This window comes from Neomonachus schauinslandi, chromosome 5 (assembly GCF_002201575.2).
Source record: "Neomonachus schauinslandi chromosome 5, ASM220157v2, whole genome shotgun sequence".
Lineage (NCBI taxonomy): Eukaryota > Metazoa > Chordata > Mammalia > Carnivora > Phocidae > Neomonachus > Neomonachus schauinslandi.
Window position 1 is genome coordinate 100,687,346 of NC_058407.1, and position 12,485 is coordinate 100,699,830.

At 53.8% G+C, this 12,485-nt stretch overlaps 1 protein-coding gene and 1 non-coding gene across 2 annotated transcripts in view; one reads left to right on the forward strand and one right to left on the reverse strand.

Annotated features, from left to right (window-relative positions):
- The window catches only part of B4GALNT3 (beta-1,4-N-acetyl-galactosaminyltransferase 3), a 97,038-nt gene that overhangs the window by 81,910 nt on the left and 2,643 nt on the right, over positions 1-12,485 (forward strand). The window contains exons 8-19 of the mRNA XM_021690560.1: positions 998-1,076; positions 1,202-1,268; positions 2,941-3,084; positions 4,077-4,186; positions 5,144-5,244; positions 5,499-5,560; positions 6,226-7,021; positions 8,694-9,013; positions 9,671-9,824; positions 10,077-10,149; positions 10,556-10,709; positions 11,335-11,461. Of these exons, the coding sequence (XP_021546235.1) occupies positions 998-1,076; positions 1,202-1,268; positions 2,941-3,084; positions 4,077-4,186; positions 5,144-5,244; positions 5,499-5,560; positions 6,226-7,021; positions 8,694-9,013; positions 9,671-9,824; positions 10,077-10,149; positions 10,556-10,709; positions 11,335-11,461 (2,187 nt within the window). The remainder of the gene's footprint in view (positions 1-997; positions 1,077-1,201; positions 1,269-2,940; positions 3,085-4,076; positions 4,187-5,143; positions 5,245-5,498; positions 5,561-6,225; positions 7,022-8,693; positions 9,014-9,670; positions 9,825-10,076; positions 10,150-10,555; positions 10,710-11,334; positions 11,462-12,485) is intronic.
- Positions 8,474-8,546, reverse strand: TRNAR-CCU. Its single transcript has one exon. It is a non-coding gene; the product is annotated as a tRNA-Arg (tRNA).

Below are 12,485 nucleotides of genomic sequence, written 5' to 3' on the forward strand. Positions count from 1 at the left end.
GGGTTACTATTACAGATGGCCAGACTTAACAATAGTTCGACTTACGATGTTTCAACTTTACGATGGTGCAGAAGTGATATGCATTCAAGGGAAACTGTACTTCAAATTTTGAATTTGGATCTCTTTCCAGGCTAGCAGTTAAGGGGTACAATAGTCTCTTGTGATGCTGGGCAGTGGCCGTGAGCCTCAGTTCCCAGTCAGCTACATGATCACAGGGTCAACAGCCGATAACAGCCATTCTGTGCGCATACCACCATGCTGTTTTTCACTTTCATTTAGTAACTTACATGGGATATTCAGTACTTTGTTTTAACTAGGCTTTGTGTCAGATGATCTTGCCCAACTGTAGGCTAATGCAAGTATTCTGAGCACGTTCAAGGTGGGCCAGGCTAAGCTATGATGTTCGGGAGTTCAGTGTATTAAATGCATTTCGACTTCCAATATTTTCAACTTAAGAGGAGTCTATCAGAACGTAAGCCCATAAGTTGAGGAAGATCTGTGTTTCCTTTGATCGTCCTGATTCTCCTGTGAAGTGTGTACTGTTAGTACCGCCATCTTACAGAAGAGAAAACTAAGGTCACACTGTGAGTAAGAGGTAGTGTGGGGACTACCAGGTGTCAGGCACCTGGAAGTGGTGTCTTTTTCCAATTTACACCAAGTTGTGGTGTGTGGTAGCCATGGGGCTGGTAGAGTGGGTCCAAAGGAGATCAGTAGCTGAGCCCACAACTTGTGAGAGGGCAGAGCTAGAGGGGAGTGGGGTCACGCACACCCCATACTGTCCCTGGGGGCGGTTACAAAAGCCTGGGCTCTGGCTCTGCCTGGCCTCTCAGAGCGCCAGCATTAAAAGCAAAGCTCCTGGGGTTCTGGAAGCAGAGAAAAAAAAAGACAAGGGGAGGCTGCGGATGGCAGGAGCAAGGTAGGATGGCGGAAGAGTGGGTCACGGGCGGCCACAGGGCCCGAGAAGATAGCCTTCTCTGTCTCTGCTCTCTCCTGCCAGCCTGGCAGCCTCCCAGAGGTACTACTTCGAGGTGCTGCACAAACAGAACGATGAGGGCACGGATCACGTGGAAGTCGCGGTGAGAGCCCTGCCGTGCCTGCCCCCCAGCTCAGCTCGGAGCCGCTCCTCACCCCTTGTCCCTTGAACTCTTTTCTAAATCCAGCTCCCTCCAAGCCTCCACATCCACCCTTTCTCTTCTTCCAGTGGCGACGGAATGACCCTGGAGCCAAGTTCACCATTATTGACTCCCCTTCCCTGTCCCTTTTCACAAGTGAGTAGGCTCTGCCCCTCCCCTGGAGACAGAGGTGAGGTGGGGCCAACATGTGGGGCTCAGTCCACTGAGGGGATTTGGTTAAGGGAGGGGTGGAGGCTAAAGCTCAGGGTGCTTGGAATGTGGGTGGAAAGGGGGTCCAGAACAAGGAACAGAACTTAAAGGGAGCCTAAGGTCAGAGATCCTTAACTCTCAAGGGTCAGTGACCCCTTTGAGAACCTGCTGGAAGCTTGCTGAGATCTTGCCCCAGAAGAACGCCCGTGTCCATTCACACACAATATGTTGTGTACAATTTCAGGAGCACCCAGAGACCACGAGGCTCACTCCAGATGAAAAACCTCTGAGTGAGGCCAATTTCCTATTTTACAGTTGAGGGTCCCATGGTTCTTTGCAAAGCCATGACCAGAGCTGAAGAAACTTTCTCAGCTGCTTTAGATTTGCAGTAAATGAACTCTTCAGTTGTACTATGTATTGCTCATGATTTCCTATGCATCCGCAGGCCCCACTGAGAAATCACCAGCGGGCAAGTGGGGCCACGTGGGCCCGGGTGTAGGAAGAGTAGGCAGGGCCAGAACCCCAAGGGAGGAAGGGAAAGCTGAGTGCTGGGAGGAGACTGGGAAGGCAGTGGAAAGTGTGTGAGAGACAAGGAGGGCAGGATGGGGACAGGCTGGGGAGGCAGTGTGGCAAAGGCAGGATAGGTAAGAGGAGGTTGATGGTGAGTGAAGCTAGAGGCCACAAGGTCAAGGCAGAAGGGGCAGATCGTGAGCTGCTAAGTTGATGCAAGAGGAAGAAGGGAGAGCTGGAGTCCATAGATGCAATGTGAAACGAGAAGAAAGAGGCCCATAATAAACTTCAGGGAAGAAACTAGTAAGGTGAGCCAGAGGTAACCAGCCTCTAGGTAACCAGTAGAGAAGGAGAGCTCCACCTGGGGCTGAAGGCAGATGAATCCAGACAGCAGGGAGCAACCAGGGCAGTTAGAAAAGGGGAGGAGGAGGCCTGGCTCACTTGGAAGGGAGAATACTAGTCTGGGGGTGATGGAGGGGGCAAGGCGGCGCCCTGCCGTGGTCCGCCTTGCTGGCTTGTCTGTCTGAGACGCAGCATAACCTGGAGGCTGAGACTACACTGACCAGGTTCAGCTTCAGCTTTGCCACTGACCAGTTGTGTGGTCTTCGGCAAATGACTTAGATTCTCTTTGCCAAAGCTCCTAGTCTGTAAAGTAGGAATAATCACTAAACACCTAAGGTATACGGTGTTTATGGAGATGAAGTGGTTTGATATTTATAAGATGCTTAGAACAGTGCCTGGCTGGTTATTTAGTAAGTGCTCTGTACATGTGTGTGAGATAAATGAAGCAGACTTAAATGACATTTCCAGCAGAGAGCAGTAACACATTTGAGGAAGTGGTGTCTTTTTCCAATTTACACCAAGTTGTGGTGTGTGGTAGCCATGGGGCTGGTAGAGTAGGTCCAAAGGAGATCAGTAGCTGAGCCCACAACTTGTGAGAGGGCAGAGCTAGAGGGGAGTGGGGTCACGCACACCCCATACTGTCCCTGGGGGCGGTTACAAAAGCCTGGGCTCTGGCTCTGCCTGGCCTCTCAGAGGGGCAGGGGCCTGGGTTCTGGGTTTGCTCCAGGACTCACAGCTGCTTCTGTTCTTTCCTCCCTGGGCCCAGATGAGACAGTCCTAAGGATGGATGACGTGGGCCATATCCCTCAGACAGCAGCCAGCCATGCAGGCTCCCGAGACTCTCTTCCCAGAGAGGAGCTGCCCCTCGCAGACATGCTGCGGCCCGACCCTCGGGACACCCTCTATCGAGGTAAGGCCTTGGCCGCACACTTCTCATCCAGTCTGGGGACCATACACTGCCATGGGTGTTAGTAGAGGAGACTCCACCGACTTGTCACTTCTACTACAGTATTCCCAAGTCAGAGAATCTTGCTTTTCCCTTAGGAGTGTAAAATATAATATGCGTATAGAAAAGTACAAAAATATATGTGTACAGTTTTACAGTTCCACAAATCATTACACAGCAAACATGGGTAACCACCTCCCAGGACAGGAAGTAGAACTAGAGCCCAGAAATCCCCTACGTGTCCCTCCACAATCACATATATCATAGTTTTCTACTGGATCCCAACTCTTTTTTTTTTTTTTTTTTTTAAGATTTTTACTTATTTGAGAGAGAGCGCAAGCGGGGTGAAGGGCAGAGGGAGAAACAGACTCCCTGCTAAGCAGGGAGCCTGATGTGGGGCTTGATCCTGGGACTCTGGGATCATGACCTGAGCTGAAGACAGATGCCCAACCGACTGTGCCACCCAGGCGCCCCTGGATCCCAGCTCTTAATCCAGTGAGAGAAATATGTTCCCACCAAGGTGTTAGATACATTCTTGGGAGCATTTGCATTTTAAAAGATGAGAGAGCCCCAACCCCCACAACAACTGGGTGGAAATTCAGTCATTGGCCCTGAGCCAGGATGAGATTCGGTGGCCTCCTGGATGTTTCTAAACCTTTACTGAGGCTAGCCCTCTACAGCCGTCCCCATGCCATGAACCGGGGACTATGGCCGAATCCTTGGCCTCCAAGACTCCTTGAATGTACCGACCCCAGAAGAGTGGTGCCAGCCTTAGTTTGGCAACCTCAGCTGATGGACTTGGACTGCCCATGGCTGCTATGAGTGAATACAAAACGGTGCCTGCTCAGAGCAGAGGCCTTCGGCCCTCCCCCTCAGCTGAGAGCCTTTGTGCCTCGAAGCCAGCCCGTTCCAGGCTCCCATCCCGACCCTCATCCCTCTTCCTTTACTGTCCTCAGTGCCTCTGATCCCCAAGACTCATCTCCGCCACATCCTGCCTGATTGTCCCTACAAACCCAGCTACCTGGTGGATGGGCTCCCCCTGCAGCGCTACCAGGGACTCCGCTTTGTAAGTCTGGGGGCTGGGCAGTGGGGGCTTGTGGCCTGTGGCTGAGATAGAGGGGTGCCGGGCCTGACTCTTCCTCCTCCCCATGCCACATAGCAGTAGACAGGACAGCCTCACAGGTCCATGGGCTGGGTGAACTTGCTTTCCACGTTGCCCATGGCCCAGTGGACTGCCTTACAAACCTTGAGAATAAATGCTCGGCCTTAGGAAGAACTCCCAACTCCAGCTCTGCCACAGTGATGACGGTGATGGGAGGTGGACTGGCCTGAGCCTTCCTATACTCTCAGCACCTTGAGCCACACACCCTGTCCTACCGGGCGACCAGCCAGCAGTACTTCTTAAACTCCTAGATGAGGCCCTGGGGAAAGTGAACTGTGGAGGGGAGGTTAGCTCTAGAGAACCTATAGCCCAGGTGGAAACTGCAGAGGCAGAAGGCACCCTATATATCCAGATCTAGAAATGATTAGGAGAGTGCTCGAGGCAGGAAGAAGCGGCCAGGAGTAATCCTCTGGGTGGAGAGTGGGTGGGGTCTAACTGGGAAGTTGGTGGCATTGCCTGAAGCTGTAAGGGAGGCAGGAAGCAGTGGTGGGTAACAAAAGGGGGGTTGTCCCAGGGCCATGGGAGGTTGCAGGTGAAGGTTTGGAGGTGGCAGGAGGAGGAGAGAATGGTGCTGGCTGCAGCTGGGGAGAAGCAGCTAGGATGGGAGGTGAAGGGCGCATGCACTGGGAAGCTTGAGTCCGGGGTTGCGTTTGGTCCAGAGAGTCCAGGAGAAGAGGCCTGAAGAGTGGGATGGAATCCCGGTCTGCGGAACAAATGTTTTCATCCGAAGCTCAAAGCAGCCCTTCTCCCCTCACCGTGAGCCCTGTGTGGGCCCAGCCAGGCGCAGGCTTCACCCTGGTTGGCTGATTTCTTACCGAGATCCCACACTGTCATTCCTGCTGCTGCTTTCTCTGCCTCCAGGTGCATCTGTCCTTCGTTTACCCCAATGACTATACCCGCCTGAGCCACATGGAGACTCATAATAAATGCTTCTACCAGGAAAACTCGTACTACCAGGACCGGTGAGCAACACTGAATGGGGCAAGAGAATGGCCTTACAGAGGGGCTCCACAGGACTAGAGGGGTGGCAAATGCCCTTCCAGCCCGAGGAGTCTTGGCACTTTCCAGGCATGCCACACACTCACAGACACACACACACACTCCTGCCCTCCAGACTGGGGCATGACTCCGTACTGCTGCTGGCCCTTCCCGCAGAGCCTCACGCGCTAGCCTGTGGGGCCCTGGGTGCCAGTCTGCCTCTCCCGTCCTCCTGCAGGTTCAGCTTTCAGGAGTACATCAAGATTGACCAGCCTGAGAAGCAGGGGCCGGAGCAGCCAGGTAACAGTGACTGCTGAGGCTTCCGGGTCAGGCTGGGAGGGATGAGCATGGTCTGTTTCTAGAGGAAGTTCAGGCCAGGCCAGCCGTGCCCCTGAGGAGCTTAAAATCCGAACCACACAGGCGCTCCCCCTACACCCAAAGGAGGAGAGAGTGGTACTCCTTCCTTTTCCATCCCAGGCACATGTGGAAAGTGACACTGTATTTAACAGCTTGCTGCGGCCAGCTGGAGGAGAGTTAGAGCCCCAGAGGAGATTGCTTGGACTGCTGGAGGGATCGCTCTCCCTGGCACGTCACTGGGGAAGTTCTTCTGAGAAAAGCCCTGTTGTCCTGTGGCCTTTCTTCTAGAGGGATTAGGGCATGCCAGGGCCATTTGTTGGGCCCTGTGTGTGCCAGGCACCTGCTAGGCACTTCGGGTATTTTATATCGCTCCATCTTCACAACAGCCCTAAGGAAGATGCATGATTATCCCCTTTATGCAGAGGAAGAAACTGGGGTTAGTTGAGGTTGGTAACTTGCCCAAGGTCCCACAGTAAGCCAATGGCAGAGCCCAGGTGCAATCCCCACCTGACACTCGTTGGGTGTCATTCATAGATCAACCGCGTCTTACCTTGTTTGGGAAAGTTGGAAACTCTGATGTGAGGAATGGTTGTTGTTATTAACAACAGGTTTTGAGGAAAGCCTTCTAGAAGAATCCCAGTATGGAGAAGCAGCAGAGGAGACCCTTGCCTCCAATGTCCAGAATGCCAGGATGCCAGAGGGAAGACAAGTGCCTACCTTTCCCCTTGGGCAGGATGTCACTGACTACCACCTCCGGAGCCTGCGGAAGCTCCTAGCTCAGCCCCGGGACGGTCTGCTGGCACCGTTTTCCAAGCAGAACTCCACAGCTCCTTTCCCTGGGAGGACCAGTGATGTCCCAGTCCAGCAACCAGAGAAGACGGAGCGAAGACCCAGCCCACAGCCCAGCCAAGATCCACCTCACTCTGAGAAGTGGCCCCAGGGGCATCTGGCGGGAAAAGTGCCTCCTGTCAAGGGGCCTAGGCCCAGTCGTGACAGTCCCAGGAAAACACTAGGGCAGTCCCAGTGGCTGAATCAAGTTGAGACATACATCGCAGAGCAGAGAAGGGGAGACAGGATGGAGCCCCCAGCCCCCAGGAAGGGTTGGCATGGTGAGGAAGACATCGTGGTCGCTGCAGGCCAGGAAGGACAGATGGAGGGAGAAGAAGAGGGGGAAGAAGAAGAAGAGGAAGAGGATATGAGTGAGGTATTCGAATACGTGCCCATGTTTGACCCAGTGGTAAACTGGGACCAGACCTTCAGTGCTCGGAACCTTGACTTCCAAGCCCTGCGGACCGACTGGATCGATCTGAACTGTAACACATCTGGCAACCTGCTGCTTCCAGAGCAGGAGGCTCTCGAGGTCACACGAGTCTTCCTGAAGAAGCTCAACCAGAGGAGCCGGGGGTAAGGTAAAGGGCTCTCCTGGGACAGGGGCTGGGGCACAGCAGCCAGCTGGCCTGGGGGCAGGAACCTGGGGGCTGTTGCCCGTTCCCCTGCTGCAGGCTCCCTGGACGATCACCCGCCTGGGACCCCCTGTTCCTGAGAATGAGCTCTACCTGTCAGGTCTTTGTCCACCCTCGGGCAAGATTCTGACATCCCTTGGTACCTGGCCTAGGGCATGTGTTGAGCACCGGGAAGGCTTGGTAGATGGGGTCCCCTTTCTCAGGGAAGGAGCTAGTAGTAAAGGGATAGAACAGGCAAAACTGAGACTAAAAGAGACAAGACCCCAGTGTGGGCTGGAAGGGCTAGGGCAGAAAGCAGGGCCTGACTTCTTTGTTTTCGCATTCATTCATTTAACCAATCAACATTCTTGTAATTGAGATACAATTCACGTAACATTCAATGTACCATTTTAGAGTGTACGGTTTTAGAGTGTACAATTTGGTGGTTTTAGGCATACTCATAATGTTGTGCAACCATCATCTGATTCCAGAACATTTTCATCACTTTTAAAAGGACCCCCGTACCTGTTAGTATTACTTCCGTTTCTTTCTTCTCTCAGTCCCTAGCAACCACTATTTGACTTTCTCCCACTATAGATTGACCTATAATAATCATTTCATGCAAATGGAGTTACATTTTGTGTAAATGTAATATGTGGCCTTTTGTCTCTGGCTTCTTTCACTTAGCAAAACATTTTCAAGGCTTCTCCATGTTGTAGAATGTATTGAGTGCTTCATTCCTTTGTACTGCTGCATAATATTCCATTGTGTGAATATTCTGCATATTGTTGATTGATATGTGGGTTGCTTCCACTTTGGGGCTGTTATGAATACAATACTGCTATGAACAGTTGTGCATAATTTTTTTGCATGAACATGTTTTCAGGTCTCTTGGGGATATACCTAGTAGAATTGCTGAGTCATATGGTAACTCTGTGTTTAACATATTGAGAAACTGCCAGTCTCTTTTCCAAATCAGCTGCATCATTCTACATTCCCATCAGTGGTGTCAATTTCTCGACATCTCTGTCAACGCATGTTATTTTCCTTTCTTGAAAATAGCCATCCTAATGGGTGCAAAATGGTATCACATGGCGGTTTTGATTTGCATTTCCCTAGTGATTAATGATACTGAGTTCTAACCAATCAACATTTCTCTAATAACCCATTGTGTGTTATGGATTGTGAGTGAGTAGAATATTTTATTAATGAGGGTCAGTTTCTGAAGGAAACATATTCACCTTATATACTTAGGATCTTAGAGCTATAACAGACTTTAGAGCAGGTCAGTAGGTGCATTTTTAAAGATGGAGGCAGTGAACACTAGAGATTAAACATCTGGCGGAAGCATCTTCCTTCCTTCCTTTCCTTCCTTTCCTTCCTTCCATTTTTTTTTTTTTTTAAGTAAGCTCTGCACCCAACGTGGGGCTTGAACTCACAACCCTGAGATCAGGAGTCACATGCTCTACTGACTGAGCCAGCCAGGCGCCCCTTGTGTCAGCATCTTAGCCAGTGGCAACACTAGGACAAAAATCAGGGTCTCCTGGCCTCTGGCCTCACAGGCTTCTACATACCATGTTACCCCCCACAGTGGGGGAAGGAGTTACTCAAGCTGCCCACCCTTTCTGCCACAGGAAGTACCAGCTACAGCGCATCGTGAATGTGGAGAAGCGCCAGGACCAGCTACGTGGAGGTCGCTACCTCCTGGAGCTTGAGCTGCTGGAACAAGGCCAGCGCCCAGTGCGGCTCTCCGAGTATGTGTCTACACGAGGCTGGCAGGGCATCGATCCAGCTGGTGGGGAAGAGGTCGAGGCCCGGAACCTGCAGGGCCTGGTTTGGGACTCACATAACCGCCGGAGACATGTCTTGAATGTCCGGGCCCCAGAGCCCAAACTGTGTTGGCCCCAGGGCTTCTCCTGGAATCACCGAGCCGTGGTCCACTTCGTTGTGCCTGGTGAGCCTCAAGCTGATCCCGGCCATTATCAGCAGAGTGGGGATCCTAAAAGTCACCATGAGCACCCAGGTCTCTGCTCACTGATGTGATCTCACGAGAACCTGTGGGAGAGGCCACTCGACAGGCGAGGACCTGAGGTCACGTGGCCGAGTGTTGCGGTTGGCAAAGATGCCAACTCGTAGGCCAGGTGCTCCCTGTTGCGCCAGGTTTCGGAGCGGGGGGCGATCGTGGCCGTGTTGTCGTACCGGGGTTTGCAGCTGCTCTGGGGAACAAGACATAGAGTGGCTTAGCTGGTTTCTGTAGTGGGAAAGAGGAGCATGGAGCAGATGTGTGTAACTGTGGGCTGGGACAGGAGAGCAAGAGTGCTAGTAGGATGGGCAGATAACGGGGTTTGAGTGTGAGAGCACGGTCGGGTTATTACGAGAGAACTGAGGACGAGCCCTGGTCCCAGGCCTTCCCATGAGGCGCTGCCCGGAGGCTCTGTGGGCGCCAGGGTGCAGAGGCCCCTTTCATGGGTCAGCTGTCCCTCTCCCGCTGCATTGCTGGTGGGTCCGCAGTGGCAGAGGTCTGCTGGGGCCCCGACTCATGCGGGAGCTGGTAGCGGGGCTGCCTTTTTCGGTGTTACCACTTCTTTCTTCCCGTTGCCCACTGCGGTAGTAAAGAACCAGGCGCGCTGGGTGCAGCAGTTCATCAGGGACATGGAAAAGCTATTCCAGGCCACCGGCGACCCACACTTCAATATCATCATCACTGACTACAGCAGTGAGGACATGGACATCAAGATGGCCCTAAAGAGGTCCAAGCTGCGGAGGTGAGGAGGCTCCCCGACCGGAATCCGGCCGGAGCCACCTGCTTTCTAGAGTCCCGGGACTGCTGGGTGCTGGGCAGAGCTCGAAGTCCCAGCTGGCTTTCCTGAGTCCCACTGTCTGGCTTTCTCCAGACAACTCACCTGCACGCATCCTAGGAGCACACATCATCTTCCTCCGGGCCCGCTGGCGTCCTCCAGGGACCACTGCCGCCGAGCCCTCATACTCTGCCCCTCTCTCCTCTCCTCTCCCTGCAGCTACCAGTATGTGAAACTGAGTGGAAACTTCGAGCGCTCGGCTGGGCTTCAGGCTGGCATAGACCTGGTGAAGGTAATAGCCTGGGAGAGGCTTGGGAGACACGGTTACAGACTGGTTAAGAGGTGGAGACATCTGGGATGTGTGAGGTGGCCAGCTCCTCAGGGAAGAAGGAATGAGGACACGGAGGTCCTCTCTGCTGCAGGGCGGGTGCCAGGGTGGGGCTGAGCAAATGACTGTGGAGCATTTGTCCAGAGGCCTTGCCATCCATAAAGGGTGAATGAGAGGTGTCAGAATTCATTCTCTGACTCTGACTACTGCGCTCTGGTGCCCAGTACTGTGGAAATCTGCCCAACAGTTTGTTCTGTGGAAGTTTGTCCATCACATGAGTGGGAAGGAGCCTGAGGATTGTCCTTGGGAGTGGCCTGACCCGCGAGCCCTGGTCTGTGGGGTCTGCTGACCCTCCTTGATGTGTCCTCAGGACCCGCACAGCATCATCTTCCTCTGTGACCTCCACATCCACTTCCCAGCTGGAGTCATCGATACCATCCGGAAGCACTGTGTGGAGGGCAAGATGGCCTTTGCCCCCATGGTGATGAGGCTGCATTGCGGGGCCACCCCCCAGTGGCCTGAGGGTGAGCCCTGCCTTGGGCTAGGGCGGGTAGCAAAGCCCTGTCTGGCCTTGGTTCTTCACCCCAGAGCTGGAAGCAGCGTGTCTACCATGGCAGCCTCCCTCTTCCTCCTACTCCTTCTGCCCCCCTCCCCGGACAGCCCACCAGAGAGGTGCCTGAGGGCTGTGCTCACAGCCATGGCAGCAGCACCGGTGAACATTTCCTCCCCACCTTCCCTTCATTCAGTCATCAGATATTTCCTGTGTGCCAGATTCTGTGCCCTGTGCAGATAGAAAAATGGCAAGACAGGCCCTCTGCCTCTGGAGAGGGAAGCAGACACGGAAAGCATGCTCAGCTGTGTCCCCAGTGGCTGCCGTTGTGAGATCCTGTTGTAGGGCCCGTTGTGAGATCCTGTTGTAGGGCCCGTAGCCCCCTCCTGGTAGGACCGCAGCTTCCATTGGACCCTGACCTGAGTGCCGGGGGGCTTCCACCCAGAACAGACAGGGACTTGTTCACATGAGACAGTTTTCAGCGTTAGGCACCCTGTCCCCTGTCTTTCAGAGAAGGCTCTGGGAATGCAGCCCAGCAGCCTTCATTGCTTCCTCCTGGCTCCTGGCTCATCTCATGGGGGCTTCTTGTCTGGCCACAGGCTACTGGGAGGTGAATGGGTTTGGACTGCTCGGCATCTACAAGTCGGACCTGGACAGAATCGGCGGCATGAACACCAAGGAGTTCCGAGACCGCTGGGGCGGGGAAGACTGGGAGCTGCTGGACAGGTGACTCGGGGAGGAGGGCGTCTGAGAGGGGCTACGGGGAGAGAGCAGGGCTAGACCAGCCAAGGCCGGGCCCGCGGGGCAGCAGATTCCTGACCACTGGACTCAGAGGAAGCCCTGCCACTCACAGGGGGTCATATTACTCGCCTGGCCAAAACGCAGTTTGTGTGTCTATTAGAAGGGGGATGATCCTGCCTCCGCCTATGTCTCAGGGTTGGCCTAGAGAGCAGAGTGCATGGTGGGCTGTCAGGGTAAAGCAAAAGCCGGTGAGCTGTACGCTTGTAAATGCTGATGCTCTCCGCGCAAGCCCAGCACCATGGAGAATACGATATACGGCTGCGTTCTCCCGGATCAGAGCCTTCCTCCCCTGCACCGCTGCCTGGCGGGGAAGCTGAGGCTTGGGCATGGACAAGAGAGACAGATGAAGGGTCAGGAAAGACTTGGGGGCCAGCAAAAGAGACAGTGTGTGGGTCATTAAAGAGCAGTAAGGGGCGCCTGGGTGGCTCAGTTGGTTAAGCGATTGCCTTCAGCTCAGGTCATGATCCCAGGGTCCTGGGATCGAGTCCCACATCAGGTTCCCCCTGCTCTGCCGGGAGCCTGCTTCTCCCTCTGCCTCTGCCTGCCATTCCCCTGCTTGTGCTCTCTCTCTCTTTCTCTCTCTGTCAAATAAATAAATAAAATCTTAAAAAAAAAAAAAAAAAGAGCAGTAAGATATCCAGGAGGTCCTGGGGCCCTAGAAGCCCAGGAGAAGGGAGTTTCAGGGAGCAGGAAATAGTGCCTGGGAAGGAGAGAGGAGAACCCAGGACAGGCTACGGGACTTGGCAAGCGGCAGACGAGGGTGTGTTGAGGCAGGAGCGGGCAGGCCGGGACTCCGCGGCAGGGTGGTGAGGGAGCCAAAGCTGTTAGTACGAGATTCCTCTTTCAAGAAATTTGCTTTTTTTAAAAAAAAATTTGCTGCCACAAGGGGCACCTGGCTGGCTCAGTTGAGAGCATGCAGCTCTTGATCTCGGGGTCGTGAGTTCGAGCC